This window comes from Mercenaria mercenaria, chromosome 6 (genome assembly GCF_021730395.1).
Source record: "Mercenaria mercenaria strain notata chromosome 6, MADL_Memer_1, whole genome shotgun sequence".
In the NCBI taxonomy this organism is placed as follows: domain Eukaryota; kingdom Metazoa; phylum Mollusca; class Bivalvia; order Venerida; family Veneridae; genus Mercenaria; species Mercenaria mercenaria.
This window is the reverse complement of record NC_069366.1, coordinates 62,465,592-62,489,686: the sequence shown is the minus strand read 5'-3', so window position 1 is coordinate 62,489,686 and position 24,095 is coordinate 62,465,592. Positions and strand designations below refer to the sequence as shown.

The window sequence follows — 24,095 nt, the reverse complement described above, 5'->3', positions numbered from 1 at the left end:
TGATTCCCTGGATAAGCGGATGAATATTTGGTAACACACACCTGTTCAAGTGGAACGCAGACAACCCGATGGTGCTGTACTTACAGAGTTTATAGATGACGAACGCATTTACAGCCTTTCCTCCAGTCAGCGCCACTCTTACAAAATCTCCCATTATGGCTGAAAATACCTAGAATACCTTACCGAGCAGTCCGATTGGTACATTATTTAGGCACCATAAGGTAATAAAATCGTGCTTAATACGCACGCCGAAAAATCACGGCTTGTAAACACTAGCTCCACCTCTTTGTTAGAGGTGAATTGAATACCTCCGTGCCAGGGTTATAATAACCGAAACTATATACAATGTATAGGAGTACTAAATTTAATCAAAGCAATCGGATGAGTCGTCATTATTATGGCTTCATGTAACATATGCTATATCAAACATGCCCAACAAAATCAAATCTGAAGGGACATATGAAAAGACACAAAGATAAAATTCTCCAGTGTAACAGATGTTATAAATCATACAGTGCTGGCAAGCTGATGTAAACCTTCATGGAACACAGAACCCAATGATGTCCACAATGTGGCACGCTTTTTCATTACAACCATTATAATTGTATACCTTAAGAATCAGTCATGGATAAATTAGAACCATATACCGTTTGTTCATCTATTCAATTTCCATATACTTCAATTTTGTAGCAACATAATTATGGTGGCATGACTCTTATCAGAGTGGAACATTAAACACCTTTTTGATCGTGTTATTCTCTGTATGCCACTACTTATCACTGTTTTGATAGATAAATCAATGCATAAAGATATGTTTCCTTTATAAATTGATGAAAACGAACACAGAAGAAAACGCCAAGCTCCTATGTTACTGTATTTTGCAGTCGCTGATCCTGTGTCCCCTGCGTTACTGACCAGCACGGTCATGAATCGCCTTACATTGGTCTTCCAAGAAATATAATTCATCATTTATAATAAAACATGTTACAGAAATGTGTCAGTGATATTGTGGAAGTGGTAATTTTGTGTTTTCACGGAAAAACGTACTAAAATAATGTTTTCTGAGCCGTGGCGTTGTTTACCTGCTATTTTCGCATGGTTTTCCAAAGTAATTAAAACAAGAGGGCCATGAAGGCCCTGTATCGCTCACCTGACCTATCGACCTAAAGATCATCAAGATAGTTTCATTAAGATATGGTCATAAATGTGGCCTCTAAAGTGTTAACTATTCCTTTGATTTGACCTGGTGATCTAGTTTTTGACCCCACATGACCCAGATTCGAACATGACCTATAGATCATCAAGATTAACATTCTGACCAAGTTTCATTAAGATTGGGTCAAAATTGTGACCTCTAGAGTGTTAACAAGCTTTTCCTTTGATTTGACCCGGTGATCTAGTTTTTGACCCCAGATGACCCAATATCGAACTCTTCCAAGATTTTATTAAGTGTAACATTCTGACCAAGTTTCATTAAGATTGGGCCAAAATTGTGACCTCTAGAGTGTTAACAAGCTTTTCCTTTGATCTGACCTGGTGACCTAGTTTTTGACCCCAGATGACCCAATATCGAACTTGTCCAAGATTTTTATGAGGGTAACATTCTGACCAAGTTTCATCAAGATTAGGCCAAAACTGTGACCTCTATGGTCATAAATGTGGCCTCTACAGTGTTAACAAGCTTTTCCTTTGATTTGACTTGGTGACCTAGTTTTTGACCCCAGATGACCCAATATCGAATTCATTCAAGATTTTATTGTGGGTAACATTCTGACCAAGTATCATTAAGATTGGGCCAAAATTGTGACCCCTAGAGTGTTAACAAGCTTTTCCTTTGATCTGACCTGGTGACCTAGTTTTTGACCCCAGATGACCCAATATCGAACTCGTCCAAGATTTTTATGAGGGTAACATTCTGACCAAGTTTCATCAAGATTAGGCCAAAACTGTGACCTCTAGAGTGTTAACAGTCAAATTGTTGACGACGGACGGACAACGACGGACCCAGGGCAATCACAAAAGCTCACCTTGAGCACTTTGCGCTCAGGTGAGCTAAAAAGTGAATTGCAACGAGTATTTCATAATACTCGGAGCACATCTTGCGCTATATACCGTCCTCGACGATGATTTTCAAATGACAGAAAAATATAATTTTCTTACCCAAAGTCACCAATCCGCACCATTTGATCCGATATCATGCTTTACTGGATAACGATTGGGCTCGGTTAATTTCAGTTTCAGTTGAGTTTGATAATGAAACTTTATGTGTATCTCTTAATTTCATCTTAATTATTATTTTTGACTCTGACAATTTTCAACTGACTTTAGGATACCAGATTACATAGTTACAAAACCTTAACCAAACATTTCTTAGTCAAAAAAGGGGCATAATTTAGTAAAAAAGCAAAATAGAGTTATGGAACCTGTGCAATGCAAGTCAGTTTATCACAGTGAACAAGTGTGTGAAGTTTCAATCCATTCCCACAAGTGGTTACTGAGATACCAGCTTACATACAAAGACTTAACCAAATCAGGATCATGAGCGAGTCAAATAGCTCTACCATTCTTTGAATAGTTTAACTAAAAAGAAAGTGCACCAAATCTTTAACCAAGATATGGCTGTGGAACATAGTGTAACGCCAGGTTGAGTAGGATAGCCCTCCATATACATGTAGCTTAGCTAAAAAGATGTGAAATGCCAAAAAGTGTCTTACTCAATTGGGACTGAAATGGGTGATCTTATTAGCAGGGTTGTCTTAATAAGGTGGTCTTATTGTAGGGTTCTATTATATTAGCATTTTTCAATCATCTACCAAAAATAAAGAAGTGACATTTTGAGTATGTTTATTTCATTTCTACTTCTACTAAAACATGTACACATTGATAAGGTTACAAAAATAATGTTGATACAATAATGAATCAATGAAGAAATACTGCACCCCAAAATATGAAATGGTAATGTGAGTGGGATTTTCCATGACAACAAAACAATGAGGGGTGGGTTTTTTAACAACATTAAAACAGAAAAACCATCATTGTACTGAAATTTACAGACATTTTCTTAACCTGAGATTCCGCTATTGCTCCTTTTGGTTCCTTGCTGTATTTTGTTTACAAGCCTCGTCACATTAAATAGAATCATCACATAGACAGTTCATTTTGTTTTTGTTGGATTTAGTCAAATCAACACAATGTAGGCCATAGTGACTTTTCCAGCTTATAATGGTGGAGGAAGACCCAAGGTGCCTCTTTTGGCATTAATTACTGCAAGTGCAGACCCCAAGGTAGAACCAGCAACCTTTCATAAGCCAGCTGGACGAACTGCTTCCACACTTGAAGAATGCTACACCTTGAGCCAGGTTTTGAACTCACATCAATGAGGGACAGGTGATGGTTCCTATTAACGTGACGTCTTGTATTATGAATAAATCTAATGAAATTCATGATGATACATGTATATAAATTCATTACTTATCTGACACATACACACAAATGCACATAAAATGTTAAAATCAAAAACTTTAATTCAAGCAAGTGCTGTAAAAGCAGTAGCAGAGCAGAATGTTTCCAGCTAAAATGTGCAATACAAGATTTCATGCAAGCATACAACAAATAAAAAATATCTACACTTTTGTAATAACCAAAAATATCTACCAATGAACCCAATCACTGTTCAAATAATGTCTCATTCATGTGCTCGTAGTTCGAAATATTTCATGTCTAGGTAACACGATGTTATGTCAAAAGTCATTACATCTTTTGTCACAAATGAAACTTCATTACTTTTAAAGGATTCCTATTATAAAGGTATTAAGTGCTCTTTCAAATACAAATCCAAAACATACAAGATGAAGGTGAAAAGCAAATAGTGTTCATCAAAGCAGTTGGCAGGAAAAAAAAAAAAAAAAAAAAAAGAGCAAAAATGCAAAAAGTCAAATTCTAATACACAAATTTTTTTTTTTTGAGCACTTTTCCTTAAGAAATGATAATGCACAAAAAATAACCAAACAATACTGAACGAGAGAAGCTAGCCAATGACAATATTGCGTAGTTAAGCAAAATACTTGTTTTGATTTGTTGCAAAATTACATATTTCTATACAATACAAGACAGTCAACAGTGAGGGTGAATTGCAAATGAGTAACTTATTTTATGATCACATACCATGCAGGGATGAAAACAGTGAAATGCATGATACCGACCAGAAATGGGTATCAATTGCAACTCTCCACTGTTATCTTTCTTGTTTTGAGAAATTTATAAAAAAATTGCGAGATCTGTTTAAAATGCTGACTCATTAAAATGTATGAAAAAAAAGCAAACATATATATTCATATTTTTAGCAAAAAAGGGGACATTTTGATACAGTTCAAATGACCTTTACAGTTTCAACACAGATTACTAGCAGTAAACCAACGCACTTTGTATATAAAATGACAAAGCTGCTGTCATCGCAAGTATAAAAAATTTAAATGATTTACAAAATATGTCTCCTATATGCAATTCATATATCTTATGGGTAATAAAATATTTTATTGATAGTACCGTAATTACCGTAGAAACACTAGTAAAAGGTTTTTAAAAGAATAAATTAAACATCACTGTTCAATTAATGTCTACATAAAATCATTAGCAAGTTCCTTGTAATATTATTCACACAGCAAGACTAAATATAGATTGCACTTTATAATTATCTGTCAATTGTGAATCTAAAAATGTATTTCATTAAAAATGTCATAAACAACACTATAAATAAACTTAATGTTGCATGGTAAAAAGTAAAACAATGATTTTCCCTGTGCAGTACCCTGTGGCTAACTGTGTCTCATCAGTTGGTCATTTCACTTGTCACATGGCAGACACATATACCTAACTATTGTATGCAAGCTCCTAAACATTGATCAATATTGTCACAATATGAAAGTTGCCAGACTTTTGCACCAAAAGCACACCTGGAAGGTTTTTTCCTTTAATGTTTTAGTTAACAAAATGTGGACAAATCTTTGTGCCCTAATAAAAATCGGTACCTTTTTTGCACAGTATTCAATAATAAAGGCAATTTCAACCAATAACCAGTTTTAGATGTACCTGACCGGTAGGAAAGCCAAGGCATGGCATTAAAATGGGGGGCAGGGAATTTTTAAGACATTCTAAAAATGCCAGGCAAAATAAGGCACTTTTTTAATTGCGGATGTACTTACAGAACTACAGCCAAGGGCTTGCCCTATAATAAAGTCATAATAAAGAGATAAAATAAAGCCCAGTATATGTGCAAACTTCCTGACATTTATACAGTCTTACTCCGGCTACATACACATCATATACACATATATTGTGTTAGACTGATAGTGATGACCAAATGGGTCAATGGTTTGTCTGAGATTAACTGCTGCCTTTTAGCTGTTGTATGCACAAATAAATCTGTCAAATGCTACTTTGAGACAAGCTGTGTCAGCCAAGCCCATATCCCAGTGAAAAATGCAACAATTGCAGCCCAAACTTTTTCGAAACTGAAATAAAATAAAAAATCAATCTTATTACAATAACAAACAATATGTTTTTTTTGAGCATTTTTTCTCCAAAACTATTAAATACCACACACTTTAAAAAGATTTAAAGCTGACATTTGTAACATGTTTGTTTTATTAAGTTATTCATAATTAAAGGTATATTTAATAAATTTGAGCATATAAAACCTTAAACAATGAACAAGTACCAGCATATGTTTTAACTTTTTATCAGTCTTCCTTGATTCTGTACCAGACATAACATATTCTACGGTCACAGAAACTGTTCACCCAAGCATCTAACTTGTTACATCTCCAGCTATAGCTTTCCACTCTACCTACTGTGCACCCAGAAGAGCTACTTTAAAAGTCTGTTACATAACAATCAGTCTTTTCTCCATGAGCTAATTTTTTGTCTAGGAAGCCAGGGTCTAAAACCAGTCTAAAAACTTCAGCGTATGATTGGTTGTTGCTGAGCACGATTTTAAAATCGACCAACAGCAAGGCTTAATTCCCAGACTGGTCTCTAACCTTGAATTCATATTCTTGGAACCAGCCCACTGAAGTACTTACTCTACGTTTTTCTCCAATACAAAGCTGAGGAAAATAATTGCAATGGTTGCACACACTACAATAGCTGGATAATCCGACCTAACAAGACCCGCACAACATTCCTTCATCTTCTGCATCGGAACGCAGCATACTTGAAGCCATCCACAGTCTGCAGACTTGGCTGGTTTGACTGGTTCTAGGTCACGATTGGTTGTGGTTGTCTTCACCTCTGATGTTCTAGTCAAATATGTACTGCGCTGTGTAGAACTTGGGGTAAGTATGGATCTCTGGGAAGTAAAAGAGAAAATTAAGTAACAGAATCACTTAAGTTTCTGCTTGAGAAACGTACCCAGTAGTTCAGTTAATACCCATCAAGAAATTTAATGAACCCAAACAGGGATTTTTTAAGGCTGATTTTGGGGCCGAATATGGGCCCATCCCAACTGCAAAAATTTGCTTATCTTCCCAATTCTTAGGTTTAAATTTCCCAAAATTTTAGTGACCGTTGAGTGTCTGCGAGTTTCTCGCTGAAGAAATACCAGAAAATTTAGTAGACACTTTCAAAAGACAAACAAGAGGGCCATGAAGGCCCTGTATCGCTCACCTGATCTATTTGCCTATGGATCATCAAGATTAACATTCTGACCAAGTTTCATTAAGATATGGTCATAAATGTGGCCTCTAAAGAGTTAAATAGCTTTTCCTTTGATTTGGCCCAGTGACCTAGTTTTTGACCCTACATGGCCCAGATTCGAACCTGACCTAAAGATCATCAACATTAACATTCTGACTAAGTTTCATGAAGATACAGTAATAAATGTGGCATCTAGAGTGTTAACTAGCTTTTCCTTTGATTTGACCTAGTGACCTTGTTTTTGACCCCACATGACCCAGATACGAACTTGACTTAAAGATCATCAAGATTAACGTTCTGAGTAAGTTTCATGAAGATACAGTAATAAATGTGGCCTCTACAGTGTTAACAAGCTTTTCCTTTGATTTGACCCGGTGACCTAGTTTTTGACCCCAGATGACCCTATGTCAAAATCATCCAAGATTTTATTGAGGTTAACATTCTGACCAAGTTTCATTAAGATTGTGCTAAAATTGTGACCTCTAGACTGTTAACAAGCTTTTCCTTCCATTTCACCTAATGACCTAGTTTTTGACCCCACATGACCCAGATTTGAAAGTGACCTATAGATCATCAAGATTAACATTCTGACCAAGTTTCATTAAGATATGGTCATAAATGTGGCCCTCTACAGTGATAACTAGCTTTTGCTTTGATTTGACCTGGTGACCTAGTTTTTGATCCTACATGACCCTGCTTTAAACTAGACCTTGAGATCATCAAGATTAACATTCTGACCAAGTTTCATGAAGATAAAGTCATAAATGTTGCCTCTACAGTGTTAACAAGCTTTTCCTTTGATTTGACCTGGTGACCTAGTTTTTGACCCCAGATGACCCAATATCAAATTTGTCCAACATTTTATTGAGGGTAACATTCTGACTAAGTTTCATTAAGATTGGGTCAAAATTGTGACCTCTAGAGTGTTAACAAGCTTTTCCTTTGATTTGGCCTGGTAACCTAGTTTTTGACCCTAGATGACCCAATATCGAACTCGTCCAAGATTTTATTCAGGGTAACATTCTGACCAACTTTCATTAAGATTGGGCCAAAACTGTGACCTGTAGAGTTCTAACAAGTTTTTCCTTTGATTTGACCTGGTGACCTAGTTTTTGACCCCAGATGACCCAATATCAAACTCATCCAAGATTTTATTGAGTAACATTCTGACCAAGTTTCATTAGGATTGGGCCAAAATTGTGACCTCTAGAGTGTTAACAGTCAAATTGTTGACGACGACGGACGGGCGACGACGGACACAGGGCGATAACAAAAGCAGGTGAGCTAAAAATATAAAACAAAAGACTTGTAATATGACATCAAACAATAACAATTCTGAAATAAAGTTTGTGTGATGGAAAAACTTATTTTTTGTATTTCCCAATTTTCAGGTTTTATGCGCCATTTTTGCCAACTGAATGGGCCCCGGGCCCCAGTTTCTAAACGGTAAAAAATCCCTGCCAAATAATTACTATTACTATTAGATGTGTATACATGTGCGCACCGATGTAGAACAATTTGAACAGATCTGAGAGAGCTTTATGCAAAAATGCAACAGACTAGGCCTGTCATCAGGAAAGTATACCTAAAACCTTTTAAACTCTGACGTGTTATATGAGCAACAAAACATTGTGTAAGAGATGCCTGCTGAAATGCTTGACAAAATAATAAATTAAGTTCACCATATGGCTACATCTCCGGAGGAAAATATCAGACATGAAAGTCTGAAAATATGTGCATGTTCACTTCATACTGATGATCATATATCAGATGTATATATCAAGTTTCATTTTAACTGGACAGAGAAATGTAGGAAGAAATTGAGCACATAATGTCCCAAAATAAATGTAATATTTCAAGATCCACATCAATAACACCAGATATGCATGTGTGCTTCATGTCGATGATGTACACAAATTGGATGGAAACTGGAGTTGGATACATATTGTTCTGGTGCAGTTGTAATCTTTCGAAGTCCAATAAGGGCTTAACTCTAGAGCAAGAAATTATTTTTTTAAGCCACCAATCTCAAATTTCCAAATGACAAAGTTAAATACATAATTATAAATTAACATGCTCAAGGAGTATTACATGTACTTCAAATGAAAGAGTAATCTGTTATGGCCACACCAAGTTCAGAAATTAACAAAACAAGCGGGCCATGATGGCCCTATATCGCTCACCTGTTATCATTGCACTTGAGGACAAGAAGGTCCTCAGAAAAAATATCTAAGTCCACAAAGGACAGGAACAACAAAGAGAAGAAATTTAACCAAAAAGAAAAAAATTCTTACAAGGTACAGATATGTCAAAATACACCTAAAAATTGGAGGTACCATCCATGTTGTACCACAGAAAAGTGGTCTCGGTTTTTCCCAATGGCCAATAATAAACAAGAGGACCATGATGGTCCTGAATCGCTCACCTCTTCCAACATGACCCAGTTTTGAGTATGACGTCGTTTTTTCTATTATTTGACATAGTGACCTAGTTTTTGAGTTCATGTGACCCAGTTTTGAACTTGACCCAGATATTATCAAGATAAAAATTCTGACCAATTTTCATGAAAATCCATTGAAAAATATAGTCTCTAGAGAGGTCACAAGGTTTTTCTATTATTTGACCTATTGACCTAGTTTTCGAAGGTACGTGATCCTGTTTTGAACTTTACCTAGATATCATCAAGGTGAACAGTCTCACTAATTTTCATGAAGATCTTGTGAAAAATATGGCCTCTAGAGAGGTCACAAGGTTTTTCTATTATTTGACCTACTGACCTAGTTTTTGATGATAGTGACCCACTTTCAAACTTGACCTAGATATCATCAAGATGAACATTCAGACCAACTATCATACAGATCCCATGAAAAATATGGCCTCTAGAGAGGTCACAAGGTTTTTCTATTATTTGACCTACTGACCTAATTTTTGATGGCATGTGACCCACTTTCGAACTTGACCTTGATATCATCAAGGTGAACATTCTGACCAATTTTCATGAAGATCTCATGAAATATTTGGCCTCTAGAGAGGTCACAAGGTTTTTCTATTTTTAGACCTACTGACCTAGTTTTTGACCGCATGTGACCCAGTTTCAAACTTGACCTAGATATCATCAAGATGAACATTCAGACCAACTTTCATACAGATCCCATGAAAAATATGGCCTTTAGAGAGGTCACAAGGTTTTTCTATTATTTGACCTACTGACCTAGATTTTGAAGCATGTGACCCAGTTTCCAATCTGATCTAGATATCATCAAGGTGAACGTTCTGACCAATTTTCATGAAGATCTTGTGAAATATATGGCCTCTAGAGAGGTCACAAGGTTTTTCTATTTTTAGACCTACTGACCTTGTTTTTGACCGCACATGACCCAGTTTCGAACTTGACCTAGATATCATCAAAGTGAACATTCTGACCAATTTTCATGAAGATCTTGTGAAATATATGGCCTCTAGAGATGTCACAAGGTTTTTCTATTTTTAGACCTACTGACCTATTTTTTGAGGGCACGTGACCCAGTTTCGAACTTGACCTAGATATCATCAAGATAAACATTCAGACCAACTTTCATACAGATCCCATGAAAAATATGGCCTTTAGAGAGGTCACAAGGTTTTTCTATTATTTGAACTACTGACCTAGATTTTGATGGCACATGACCCAGTTTCGAACCTGACCTAGATATCATCAAGGTGAACGTTCTGACTAATTTTCATGAAGATCTTGTGAAATATATGGCCTCTAGAGAGGTCACAAGGTTTTTCTATTTTTAGACCTACTGGCCTAGTTTTTGAAGGCACGTGACCCAGTTTCGAACTTGACCTAGATATCATCAAGGTGAACGTTCTGACCAATTTTCATGAAGATCTTGTGAAATATATGGCCTCTAGAGGGGTCACAAGGTTTTTCTATTTTTAGACCTACTGACCTAGTTTTAGACGGCACGTGACCCAGTTTCGAACTTGACCTAGATATCATCAAGATGAACGTTCTGACCAATTTTCATGAAGATCTTGTGCAATATATGGCCTGTAGAGAGGTCACAAGGTTTTTCTATTTTTAGACCTACTGACCTATTTTTTGAGGGCACGTGACCCAGTTTCAAACTTGACCTAGATATCATCAAGATGAACATTCTGACCAACTTTCATAAAGATTCCATGAAAAATGTGACCTCTAGAGTGGTCACAAGCAAAAGTTTACGGACGGACGGACGGACGGAGGGACGACGGACACCGCGCGATCACAAAAGCTCACCTTGTCACTTTGTGACAGGTGAGCTAAAAATGGCCATTTTAGTCAATTTAGTGTGACAAGCATTTTTGTTTTAATACTAAACTTTAGTGTTTTTTTTGTATTTTAACAACATTATAACTGAAAATAAAAGCAGTTGCCAAAATGTACTAATTTCCTGGAAAGTAAATGAAAACCACAATCAGCTATTCCTAACAGTATATTTCAGTCCCCATTTTACTGCAATAGGAGTAAAACTGAAGCCAAAAATACAAACTAGAAATACATTCTACATTTCATGTCGAGCCCGTCAGCACCTTTGACCTCTAAGTTAGACCTTGACCTTAGACCTAGGGACATGATTCTTGCGCATGACACTCCTCATAATGGTGAACATTCATGCCAAATTACATCAAAATCTTACCATGTATGAAGAAGAAATGCTCCAGACAAACTTCAATATGACCTTTGACCTCCAATTGTTACCTTGACCTTTGAGATATGAACATGGGGTTTGCGCAGGACACTCCTTCTCATTGAGGTAAACATTCATGCCAAATATAAACCAGATTGGTCAATGCATGTCAAAGTTATGGTACAGACAAAATCAGATGGATTGACCTGCCAAAAGTGATGACTGTATCAAGCTCACCGCAAGCGGGCTCGATAAAACATGCCAATTTAGGTCTTGAAGGGCATACTTTTATTTACAAAGGTGTTGAAGATTAAACAATTGTGGTTTTCAATTAGTATAAATACATTTTTTAGTTTTTTAGTTTTGCGTGCTTTGTTGGCAAACAAAACACATTTTTCATTTAGATGCATTGTTATCTCATCATGAAGGCCGAAGCCTACATTTATATTTCCATAATAACAAAACCTTGTACAACTTGTCTACTTGCAATTTATATACAATTTCCATCTTCCAAAATGATAAAAAAACATGTAAAACTTTTTCCTTTGAAACATGCGGAGACATACCGTCAGCGTTTCTGTGGTCTTCTCAAATCTTCCAGGAGATCTTGTTATTGTTTCTGTTTTGGTCTCTTCCTTTGTTGGAGAAGAGGATGTCTTTGTTGTAGTTTTTGTTGTTGATTTTCGGCCTGGTGAACGGCTGTTAGAACGTCTCCTTCTTGAGGAACTTCTGGATCTAGATCGGGACTTACTCCGTCTCTTAGTCTTCTTCTGTGACTGAAACCAAAGCAAAACTTAAACCTCAAGTACACATTGTGGTTCTGTACATACTTCACATATCTGATTGAAATCTTAACCCTCGCTAACACTCTGTAAAATTGTGCTTGATGATCCTGATGTTACTTAAATATCTGTTTATAGATATAGCTGCAATCATTTTTCATCAAATCAAACTTTGTGACTTTCACCTTTGAATACTAAACACCAGCAAAAAAAAAAAACTGTAAATTTTCAGATATGCTACAAAAAAACTATCAATTTTCCCATAAGTAAGATGAATAACTGCTGGATCACATAATTACTTGGCTTTCACTTAGAAATTTTACCATTTGATAATAATTACTAAAATAAAAGTTCTCATCAAATGTATTTAACTTTGCTAAAAACTGACAATGTAGGTAGTGTAGAACTGCTTCCACAGTCACAGGGGTGACATTTTTTTTTCCACACCACTCGCCCTGCAGGACTAGTAGTTGCCAGTAAAATTTACTTGCCCTTAGTGAAAAAGTCACTTGCCCTAATAAAACCACAACTAACTTAATGACATTTCTAATACTGTCACTTTTATCATGTTTATAATGCTTTGACAAAGTACAGGAAAATAAATAGTGACGATAGTGACGATAGTAACATTAACTCGGATGAATAATTTAATCTTGACTGGCTTACGGTACATGATTTTCTTGAAACAAGAGCTCGTCGAACACGAAATGCCCCCCTTGATGCATTCAGTAATTGCACAAGAAACAGAAATTATATGCTCACTGTAAACAAAAGTTCTACCATTCTGGTTTAATCTGACCTTGACCTTTAACCTATTAACCTAACAAGAGATTACAGAGTGATCTTGGCCCATCCACTGAGCCATTTTTGAATGTTCCAAATTTCAAGACTAGCTCAAGGTCAAAGGTCATTTCAAGGTTCATCTTGCCACTCAAAACTAGACATGTGGTCCAAATTTGAATGATGTAAGTTATGGACATGAAGATTCAAAGTTTTTCCCCATATAAGTCTATATGAACCATGTGACCCCTGGGGCGGGCCATATTTGACCCTAGAGGGATAATTTGAACAAACTTGGTAGAGAACCACTAGATGATGCTACATTACAAAATATCAAAGCTTTGTGGTTTTGACAAGAAGATTTTCAAAGTTTTTCCCTATATATGTCTATGTAAACCATGTGACCCCCAGGACAGAGCCATATTTGACCCTAGGGGAATAATTTGAACAATCTTAGTAGAGGACCACTAGATGATTTCATATACAAAATATCAAAGCCCTAGGCCCTGTGGTTTTGGACAAGAGGTTTTTCAAAGTTTTTTCCTATATAAGTCTATATAAACCATGTAACCCCAGGGGTTGGGGCATATTTGACCCCAGGGAAATAATCTGAACAATCTTGGTAGAGGACCACAAGATTGTGCTACATATCAAATATCAAAGCCCTAGGCCCTATGGTTTTGGACAAGAAGAAACCGTTTAACTGTTCCTGGCCAATGTGACCTTGACCTAATGACCTCAAAATCAATAGGGGTCATCTGCTGGTCATGGCCAACCTAACTATCAATTTTCCTGACACTAGGCCCAAGCATTCTTGAGTTATTGCCCGGAAACTATTTTACTGTTCCTGGTCACTGTGACCTTGACCTTTGACATACTGACCTCAAAATCAATAGGGGTCATCTGCTGGTCATGACCAACCTCCCTATCAACTTTTGTGACCCTAGGCCTAAGCGTTCTTGAGTTATCATCCGGAAACTGATTGGTCTACATTCCGACCGACCGACATCTGCAAAACAATATACCCCTCCTTCTTCGAAGGGGGGCATAATAATTGCATCGTTTAAAATAATAATCACAGTCTAGCGCACAATCATTATCGGTAAGCGATCGATTTTGAAAGCGTCTACAGACACAGTTTGTCAGGGTTTCCGCTGCTATTTGCCAATTCCTTTTTTGGCGAAAATAAAATTAAATTGGCGAAAAAAAAATTCCACAGTTAATTTTAAATTTGCGTAAAATAAACAACCGAGGAAAACATGTATAGCGGTCTGTTTTACTACCGGATATCGTATCAAACAACACCGTTACAATAGAATCATGCCGACTATCACCGATCAATAATATTACACACAGCGTGTCATGGATAATCCGATATTTAGCAAAACACGAAGACAATACACCGTGTCGATACCTAATTACACCTCTGGGCATAATTTAAAACAAGTGTTCCTCCACGCAAGAATTATTATCAGTCAATCTGATTCGCCAAATTAAGTCCCGCCTACAATTACGAAAGCAAATGAAACGAAATATTTGCTGAGTGCTTTGTCTAAAGCCCCATCCATTTTCTTGAGACTAAACGTAAGAAATTTTTAATATCAAGCCGATTCGCCGAATTAATCGATAATAATGACAATTCGAAGATATTATAGATAAATTTGCGCGATCGTAAAATATTACTTTTTAATAAATCTACGCGCCCGTAAATTTCAGTCACGTATTTCAGCGCGTTCGTAAAATTTCAGTTGAAGAATCTTTGAGATACAAATGAACTAAAGCATTCTTTGTTCTTTCCGTGCTCAACGTTACAATGAACACGCCCCATCCAACGCTAAAATAAAGAGCTATTGTACCTTTATGTGTTATTTTCGCATAGATTTCTTTATATACGAAACTTTAAGCTTTTTAAAAACTTTCAGTCATAAAATAAAATAAAACACCTGTTTTGGAAATGACCATATATAATTTTGATATTAAAAAGAGAATAAAAGCAAATGAAAAGAAAAATACATTAGTAGATAAATAATATATTTAGAATATTATAGCTTGTTAAACAATGTAGATTAAACATTTTGAATAAGTGTTTGGTTAGACAGTTCATGGAAATGATTTAAAACTATATGATCAAAGAATTGAAACAGACTGTCTCCATAGATACAACTTGCCTTTCCATGCTAATGAATATTATCCGATTAAGTTAGACTTGACCACGAGCTGTCTGCCGTCGACCAGTCTCTATGGCACCATTCTTGTAGATAATTATTAATCCATGTTGAATTAAATATGACCACACCCGCTCAATGACCGCAATCTTGAAAACACGCTTTAATCAACATGTGTGACTTTTAAACACCTGGATTCACAGACACGGTAATACTGTAGCTACCAGCAGTTATTATAAAATTCCACCATCGATGACAGATATGTACCGGACACGCCCATTCAAGGACTATCCTTTACGTCTAAAGTGTGACTTACCTTTGACTACGGACCTGGGTCTGCGCCGACAGTCGTCTTACTGTAGGCACTTCATGCCAGTTATTCAAAATTCCACAGGATGACAAGATATGGACGGACAGCCCATCAATGCACATCTTTAAAGTCTAAGTGGTACCTTGACCTTTATACGACCTGGATCTTGCGCGCGACACGTCGCTTACTGTGGTACACTTCATGCCAAGTTATTTCAAAATCCATCATCGATGACAAAGATATGGACTGGACACGCCCATCAATGCACTATCCTTTAATGTCTAAGTGTGACCTTGACCTTTGAGCTACGGACCTGGGTCTTGCGCGCGACACGTCGTCTTACTGTGGTACACATTCATGCCAAGTTATTTGAAAATCCATCCATCGATGACAAAGATATGGACCAGACACGAAAATTGCGGACAGACTGACAGACCGACGGACCGACAGACGGTTCAAAAACTATATGCCTCCCTTCGGGGGCATAAAAAAATGATATGTAATTTTGAACTGACTATTAATTTTGGAAAAGTTATGGGGTAAAAAGCACACGCCCGATCGGTTGAGTATACAGAGAGGTCCACTCATCCTAACCACTTTTAACTCGCCAATGTGAGCAGGCAAGTTGAGTTTTACACCCCTGTTCCAGAGTTACAGATCATATATGTTAAAGTAGCTGTCAAATGTTAAAGAGAGTACTATATTTTTAAAGGTAATAAAAATTTTGGACCATTTCTAACCTTACACAAAATACTGTTTGTTTATTTCTTGTTTAAACAGATGTTAAGATACTTTTATTTTGAAATTTGGGAATGAGACACCATTCAACAGAGCAAGGGGAAAACAACACATTCTCACCATAGTTTTTGCATGGAAATCGGCTATAGCCCTGGCAGCATTTGAAAGATTTTTCAATGGTTCCCATGTGTCATTACTAGCACCAAAGTCTTTCCATCTCACTAAATACTCTAATCCTCTGCGACTTGACTTTCTCTCACCGAGAATTTCACCAACCTGAAATTGATAATTTCTTTGATCAATTAATTGCCTGAACATGCTGAAAGAAAATAAGAACTGTCAGAAATTGATGTCATTGTGTCATTGATTTAACATTTTGTATCAATGAACAGTGTCCGAAAAATTTATAATCTTACTGGTAGCCCAGCATTTTTTTGTAGTTGCCGAAAAATTTAAACCCCGAAAGTATAAACTTGCTCTATCCGAACCCGACTTACTGAGATGTGAGAATCAAAGGGGTCTGAAACAATGTTTAGTTAAAAATTTAAAAACATCAAAATAAACCTGCGTTTGTTTCCAGTTCCGCAGACACATTCCTGTCATATTAGTCTAGGTTTTTTGTAAAAGGGCCCCTGGTCAAATCTGGAATTTTTTCACATGGTGAATTGTCAAAATTAATGACCGGGCTACTGAAGCTTTAAATTTATGGTTGCCCGGCGAGCTTACGTCGGGAATTTTTTTGTAGCCCGACTAAAATTTCTGGTAGCCCACGGGCTCCAGGCAATGGATTTGTCGGACACTGAATGAAGCAATTCAAAATGGCAAAAATCAACAATATGTCAACATCAGCATTTTTTCCATTTTGGGAAAAGGTCCAGTACTGGTTGAATTGGGAATTATAACAGCGCTTTTTTTATTCAAATTTGGAATTTTTGTTTCTAACATATTTAAAGAAAAAAAGATGACAGTGTTGAAAATCGAACCTGGACTGCCGTTACCAATAACGTTATGGAGGATTAGTGTTCAATTCACGTTAAATATAGATATTTATAATCAAGGCAGTTTATCTCATTTTCATCATAAAAAGTAGTTAAAGTGTTTCCCAGTGATTTTTTTTCACTTATAGGGGAAGGGGGTCGGTACCCTTTGGAGGGGGAAAATACGACGAAAAACTAAGAAAAGGGGAATTTTCATTTGTGTTGAAATAAACTAGTTTCAAGTTTATTGATAAATTCAGGGCCCATAAGAACATGTGACATGACATATAACACAATGTAGCATATCAATAGCAGATAACCAAATAAATTTTTCAAATGTGGAGGATAAGATACCCACTAGACTACCAAAATTTACAAAAGCCATTAGGTCCCTTCCTAAACAAGTTGTCAGTGCATTGGACTAGTCCCTTCCCAAAGCATAAAATCAATCCCTGACTGACTAGAAGATGGTAAACTCGACACTACCCGGCCAAACAAATAGAATGCAAATCATTTACAGACTAACATTCAACAGCGTTGTTGTGTAGAATAATAAAGCGCTTCGATGATACTGATTTATCAAGGGAAGTTACTCCAACCGGTGTCGATGTAAACAGAACGCGAGATACCGCAGTGAACTGTTTTCTCTATGAAAACAAATTAAATAAACTAGTGAATTATGATTTAATTTTACTTCAGGGTTTTCCCGGACGCAGGTTTTCTGCCTATTAAAGCCTAAATATAGCAATGCAATGAGATTTTTATAAACCAGACTTTTACACTTAAAATGTCATTTTTTCATAAGAGTTTGTACCCCAGAACAACATGGAAGTGAAAAAAAAAGTTACCACAATACTTAGAAAAAATATATACATGCAAATATGGGCGTTTTAAGGCTCATAAAGCCGTTTTTCAAAAATTTAGCCCGAAAAACAACCTGATTCCAAAACAATGACATTTATTTAAAAATCTGACACAAAAACAATCATACTTGACCCCAGTAGTATATATAGTATAAGAGAGCACTAAAAGTCTATATACCTAGGCCTTTTCTGTTATTCCTTGGTCGTATTCCGGTCACAAATATAGTGTATCAGACAACGTGTTTTCAGTAGGCCACAAATATTCAAGTAAATCCCAAAAAAGTTACTCTATGACTAACTATTGAATGTTGTTTTCATTGGAATACTGTCTAAGATCAGGTTTTATTTGCTGCATTATCAATAAATATCATAGGAAATTATATAAAATTATGGTGTTTTTTTATGTGTGAAAATCTGATGAAACAATCACAGCCAAAACTAAGTTTTTAAGTCCAGTTTTCAATAGAGGGGTTAATTTAGTAACTCTTGAGAAAATTATAATCTTATCCAATGTATTTACAGTCAAACCTGTCTTTAAAGACCACCCTGGGAACTACTAAAAGAGCCAGGCTGTTGTATATATTGTGTATGCAGTATAACTTACTGAAGAGTAATATTCAGGGAGACTTTCAGAGTGGTCTTTCTGGAAAGATGCTATTGTTCTGGGGTGGTATTTAGCACAGGTTTGACTGCAAGAATTGTTTTAACTGGAACTGATGGAAAATGCATGCTTTGTAACATGAACAAAAATGATTGTATTAAAAACTCAACTAGAACAAGTTGAACAGCGCTGAAAATGTAATGACTAAAATTATGTATTACTGATTATTCTAATATGGCTTTATGTCATGCTATATTTTGATTCTAGCATTTCTTAATACATTTTTCCTTTCAACAGTCGATAAAGATTTTAACAATTTGACATTAATGGAACCTTATTATTTTGTCATAACATTCAGTAAATTTCACAAATGGCTTCATTACTGGGTCATGCTAGATTCATGATATAACACATACCAGACAGAGTCATGCAGTCACTGAAGTGAGAGTGTTATGAGACTGAGCGGGGGTGTTGATTGGGAACAACATTTTTTCAATTTATTGTCACTGAAAAGGTAAAATTAAATGTAAAAAACATGATGTATTTAACATTTTAAATAGTCTTCCATGTATTATGCGTTGTTATAACTGTTTAAGCTAGAATGAACTAGATAAAACTTCCACAAATTGCTAACAGTTAGAACTTACTAATACAAGGGGGAACACACAGAAATTATTCAAGCCTAGAGCCAATTCAAACACAAGAAAAAATACTTTCAGTCACAGAGTAATTGACACATGGAATGCACTCCCCTCCAGTACAATTGAAGCTCCAACTCTCAACAGTTTCAAATTCAAATCAAGGCTAAACAAGTGAATGAAGTATTGCCATGCAATACAAAGTCCCCTACTGGAAGGCACCTAATTTTTTCTACTGCAGTATAACATAATGAACTGATATCTGTCAATGATGTATAAACAATATTGTACTACATATACAATATGTTATAACATTATAACAACACACTTGGATTAAAATGTGCATATATAAAAACCCACAGTTGTTTTCATATTGAATTTTTTTGGCTGATTATAAAAATGTTATCATGTAAGTTATTTATAGTAACAACAAAGGGAAATTAATCTTTAAAAAAAAAAAAAAAAAAAAAAAAAAAAAAAAAAAATAATAATAATATAAGTCCACAAGAAACTCTTTACCAGGTAGAGATAGGTCAAAATACACCTAAAAATTGGATGTAACATGCATGCTGTACCACAGAAAAGTGGTCTCGATTTTTCTCTACTGCCAGTAATAAAAAAGTTACAATAAAATCTATTTATAGTAACAACAAAGGGATGTAATTCTAAAAACAAGGGTGCCTCATGGTGGTGAACATTTGGTCCAAGTTACATCAAAATCCCTCCATGCATGAAGAAGAAATGTTCCATACAAAGTCATTCTTGAATTTGACCTTTGACTTCTAAATATGACCTTGACCTTAGACCTAGGGACCTGGTTCTTGCGCATGACATGTTGTCTCATCCAGGGGAATATTTGTGCCAACTGATATCTAAATCCTGCTTTGCATGACAAAGTTATAGACCGGACAGGAAAAAATCCTCTTGACCTTTGATCTCAAAGTGTGACCTTGACCTTTAAGCTAGGGTACTGGGTGTTGCGCATGACATGTCGTCTCATCATGGGAAACATTTGTGCCAAGTAATATTAAAATCCCTTCATGGATGGCAGAGTTTATGACGGGACAGGAAAAAAACTCTGTTGACCTTTGACCCCAATTGTGACCTTGACCTTTGAGCTAGGGTCCGGGATTTGCGCATGACACTCGTCTCATCATGGGAACACTGTGCTAAGTAATATTAAAATCCCTTAATGAATGTCAGAGTTATGGACCGGACACGAAACAGACCCTGTTCATGCTATGTTAACATTTGACTGCTAAGTGTGACCTTGACCTTTGAGCTAGGGGTCTGAAAGTTGTGCATGACATATCGTCTTATTATGAGGTACATTTGTGCCAAGTAATATTAAAATCCCTTCATAGATGGGAGAGTTATGGACCGACAGGAAAAAAACCTTGTTGACCTTTGACCTCCAATGTGACCTTGACCTTTAAGCTAGGGGTCCAGGTTTTGCGCATGACACGTCGTCTCCTCATGGGGAACATTTGTGCCAAGTAATATTAAAATCTCTTCATGGATGGGAGAGTTATAGACCGGACAGGAAAAAAGCCCTGTTGACCTTTGACCCAATTGTGACCTTGACCCTTTGAGCTAGGGGTCCGGGATTTGCGCACGACACATCATCTCATCATGGGGAACATTTGTGCCAAGTAATACTAAAATCCCTTCAAGGGTGGGAGAGTTGTGGACCGGACAGGAAAAAAGCCCTGTTGACCTTTGACCTACTATTGTGGCCTTGACCTTTGAGCTAGGGGTCTGGGTTTTGCGCATGACACGTCGTCTCATCATGGGGAACATTTGTGCCAAGTAATATTAAAATCCCTTCATGGATGACAGAGTTATGGACCGGACACGAAATTGCGGACGGAATGACGGAATGACGGAAAAGAGCATTCCTATAGTCCCCAAAACTGGTTTTCAACCAGTAGGGGACTAATAAGCACTGGTCAGGGCGGTCAAAATTCATAGCTAAGTGCTACAGCCCCTTTCAGTAAAAGTTCTGTATATTGACATAAAGGGTGATAAGACTGTTCTAGGGAACAATGTTCCTTTTTAGAAATTTTATTGATAGATATTTTTAAATGTCAGGCCAGTCTGAACCCAAGCATAGGTGCTATGGTCTTAACTTGTAAAATCTAGACTATATGACTGTGAAGATAAATTATGTTATTATAAAAAAAAACAACAACAAAAACAAACACCAAAATAACTTGTTTTTACTATATAAATGTAACGCAGTCTAATTCAAGCGATGGATACTGTGCCCAAACACGCAATTGGTAGTACATACACAAGTATATATTGTATAGACTGTGCTAAATAGCTGTGATTTTTTATCTTTTTAAGAACACACCATTATAAGGAATTTTAACTGTAAATAGTAGTAATATAATATATGTCAGAATGACATACCAATATTATGACAATTAAATGGAATAGAATAAATATAAAGATAATTCATAATAACCAAAATTAAAATAATTTAGTACCAAATTGGGAAAACAAATACAAATGGGCCTAAGAAGCGACAACGCTTAACATCTAATGATGTTCCGGGCTTCTACTCTACATGAGAGCTGTAAAAAGCGTAAATATTTACTACGGCGTAGTTGTTACATAATGGGAACGAAAGTTTATGGTGACGAAACAACTCGACAATTTTTACCCGTGATTTTGTTGCATTCTCTCGTTTACTTTGTTAATTTCTATTTGCATTGTGTAATTTATGTACACTTGCATTTACAACTCCAGTAAAAACACTTACAACTAATTCTGAATGGTATAAAATACTGCAAACTCGATTCAATGTTATGAAATTAATCGTACCGGTGTCAGTAGCAGGTGCGCGTTTTACGTTCGGAACATGAAGAGTTGCCGTTTTGGCTATCTGCACAGGCTTCAGAAAATGACAAAATACTACTCTTTACGGTGGTTTCCGTGGAAACTATGTTTTTTTAAGTAGAACAATGATCGATATACCTCCTAAAGCCAGAAATTTCCGCGAAAGGCACCGTTTTCACAAATTTCCGACTTGATGAAAACTTTATATAATGATTTGTTTATGTTTTTTGGCCAATAATTTACAAAGAGGTACCATTTCCGCTGCGGACTTCTTTTTTCTCCATATATGGCACGGTGGTTCCCAGCTTTTTGCATGTTTTATAAGCGAAATCGACCGTAAGAAATGATACCAAAAATGAGGTCAGCCAAAAATAGTACGGGAAAAACACTACGCCAGCGCCACCTAGCGGAGTTTGCATTGCTACTAAATATAAGATTTTTTGGACTTCAAGTTTCACTTTAAAAAACTTGAAAGCATGGAGTCCGAGTCAATTCATTCGTGGAAAGGTCACAAAGGTGACCTCCAACGTGTCACTGTCAGCTCCTCATGCATAGCATTGAGTGAGAAGATGGTTATAACAGATAATATTGCCCACACTCTGTCTTATCCCAGTGTCGTGTTGTAGCGACATAGCTCGCGAGCAATTGCCTAAGCAATTGCGAGGCGTACCGCCTTCAGCAATTGTGCAATAACAAAATTGGCGAATGGGCAAGGAGACTGAAAAATTTCCGTTGGGCGCCGCCTTTTGGGTGCCATTTTGTTTACTTCTCAAGTCGAAATTGTTTTTTTTATTTTATATTTGATTACAATCTCTATTCATTAGACTAGTGTCTTTATTTTTAAAAAATTATGTTTGAAAAATTTCATTTGCTTTTTTTTACAAGTGCGTGTCCCTAAGCAGCTCACAGAAATGCTTTGTTGGCGGATACGATCATTGATGCGAATATACATCACTCAAAAATAATGCAAGAAATTTCCAGTTGGTAAAAAAAATATGTTTTCTTAAAGATTAGCAATGACCTAAAATGGGATAAAAGTCATAAATACCATAAAGCCATAGAACGCCACAAACAGGTAATACGTCACCGTGAATCGCTTCCATAAATTTTGCAACGTATGATATCACTTTATAGTAAATGACACTAAATTTTGTCTTTTTCAGTGAATAGGTCTCGAATTTTTAAGCAGAATAGTTTTTGTCGTTTCAGCTCCTCGCTCAGAGGCTTTGCCTTTTCAATATTTACACATCATCTAATGAATCAAATAATTTCCAACCACACACAATAATAACTTTGACAAATAAAAGTTCGACTATAACAAAGTGCTTGTTGCTTTAAAAAACAATGTCAAATTATAAGCAAACCGAGAACAAAACTGAAATTTTGCAAATCGCAGAAAGGCATGTTTCAGATGTGTGCGCATAAATTCTACCTAAGCACAACATAGATTTTCTTAACTTCACTTTAACAAACAGATATAAAAATAACCATGTAATCTTTCCACAAACGAGGTAAAAATTTCATGTTACCTCGAGTTCGCCTTCGCTGGCCGACATTTTGAATTTTGTACACTCCCATGAGCCTCTACGACAAGGTTTACGGCTTGTCGCAAAATCCGTTTCGTCCACAGATTTACTCGACCCAACTAAAAGGTACAAGCCACTAAATAAGGATATATCCTAGGTTTAGGTTGAACACCACTAAACCTAATTGTCCTTTATTTCGTACAAGAAACAAGACACAAGAAACTTTATTTATATTCGGGTATGAATGTATCACACTACCTGAGATTTTTGGTTATCATTCTTCTATAAGATTCAGCATGATATGGTTGCTATCCCAGTCGTGAATTACCTGACCCCAATTACCCGTTGTCTCCGCTACACGGCCGTTTCCTAAGTTATAGGTATTATCCCCTAATAGTCCCCTCTATATTCAGAATGAACCCTAGAGCAGTTCAGTGCTGCAGTTTGCAGCCTTGAAACTGGTCTCGCCCTAGTTATCTGGCAAACTTAAGTTTTAACCTTTTAATATCACCAAAGTTATTTT

General features: G+C 36.3%; 1 protein-coding gene across 2 annotated transcripts; it reads right to left on the bottom strand.

The window, feature by feature from the left end:
* Window positions 1–2,827: 2,827 nt before the first annotated feature.
* On the bottom strand, window positions 2,828–23,665 carry LOC123548716 (chromodomain Y-like protein). 2 transcript variants are annotated; one of them, XM_045336221.2, is made up of 5 exons: window positions 23,576–23,665; window positions 16,244–16,399; window positions 11,915–12,124; window positions 6,081–6,346; window positions 2,828–5,510 (listed from the first exon to the last, which is right to left on the bottom strand). In XM_045336221.2, exons 1-5 carry the CDS (start codon window positions 23,600–23,602, stop codon window positions 5,432–5,434), a joined length of 738 nt encoding a protein of 245 aa, XP_045192156.2. In that variant the 5' UTR covers window positions 23,603–23,665; the 3' UTR covers window positions 2,828–5,431. The 2 variants fall into 2 exon arrangements, with proteins under 2 accessions (XP_045192156.2, XP_045192155.2); XM_045336220.2 differs by having other exon boundaries at window positions 23,535–23,607.
* Window positions 23,666–24,095: the final 430 nt, after the last annotated feature.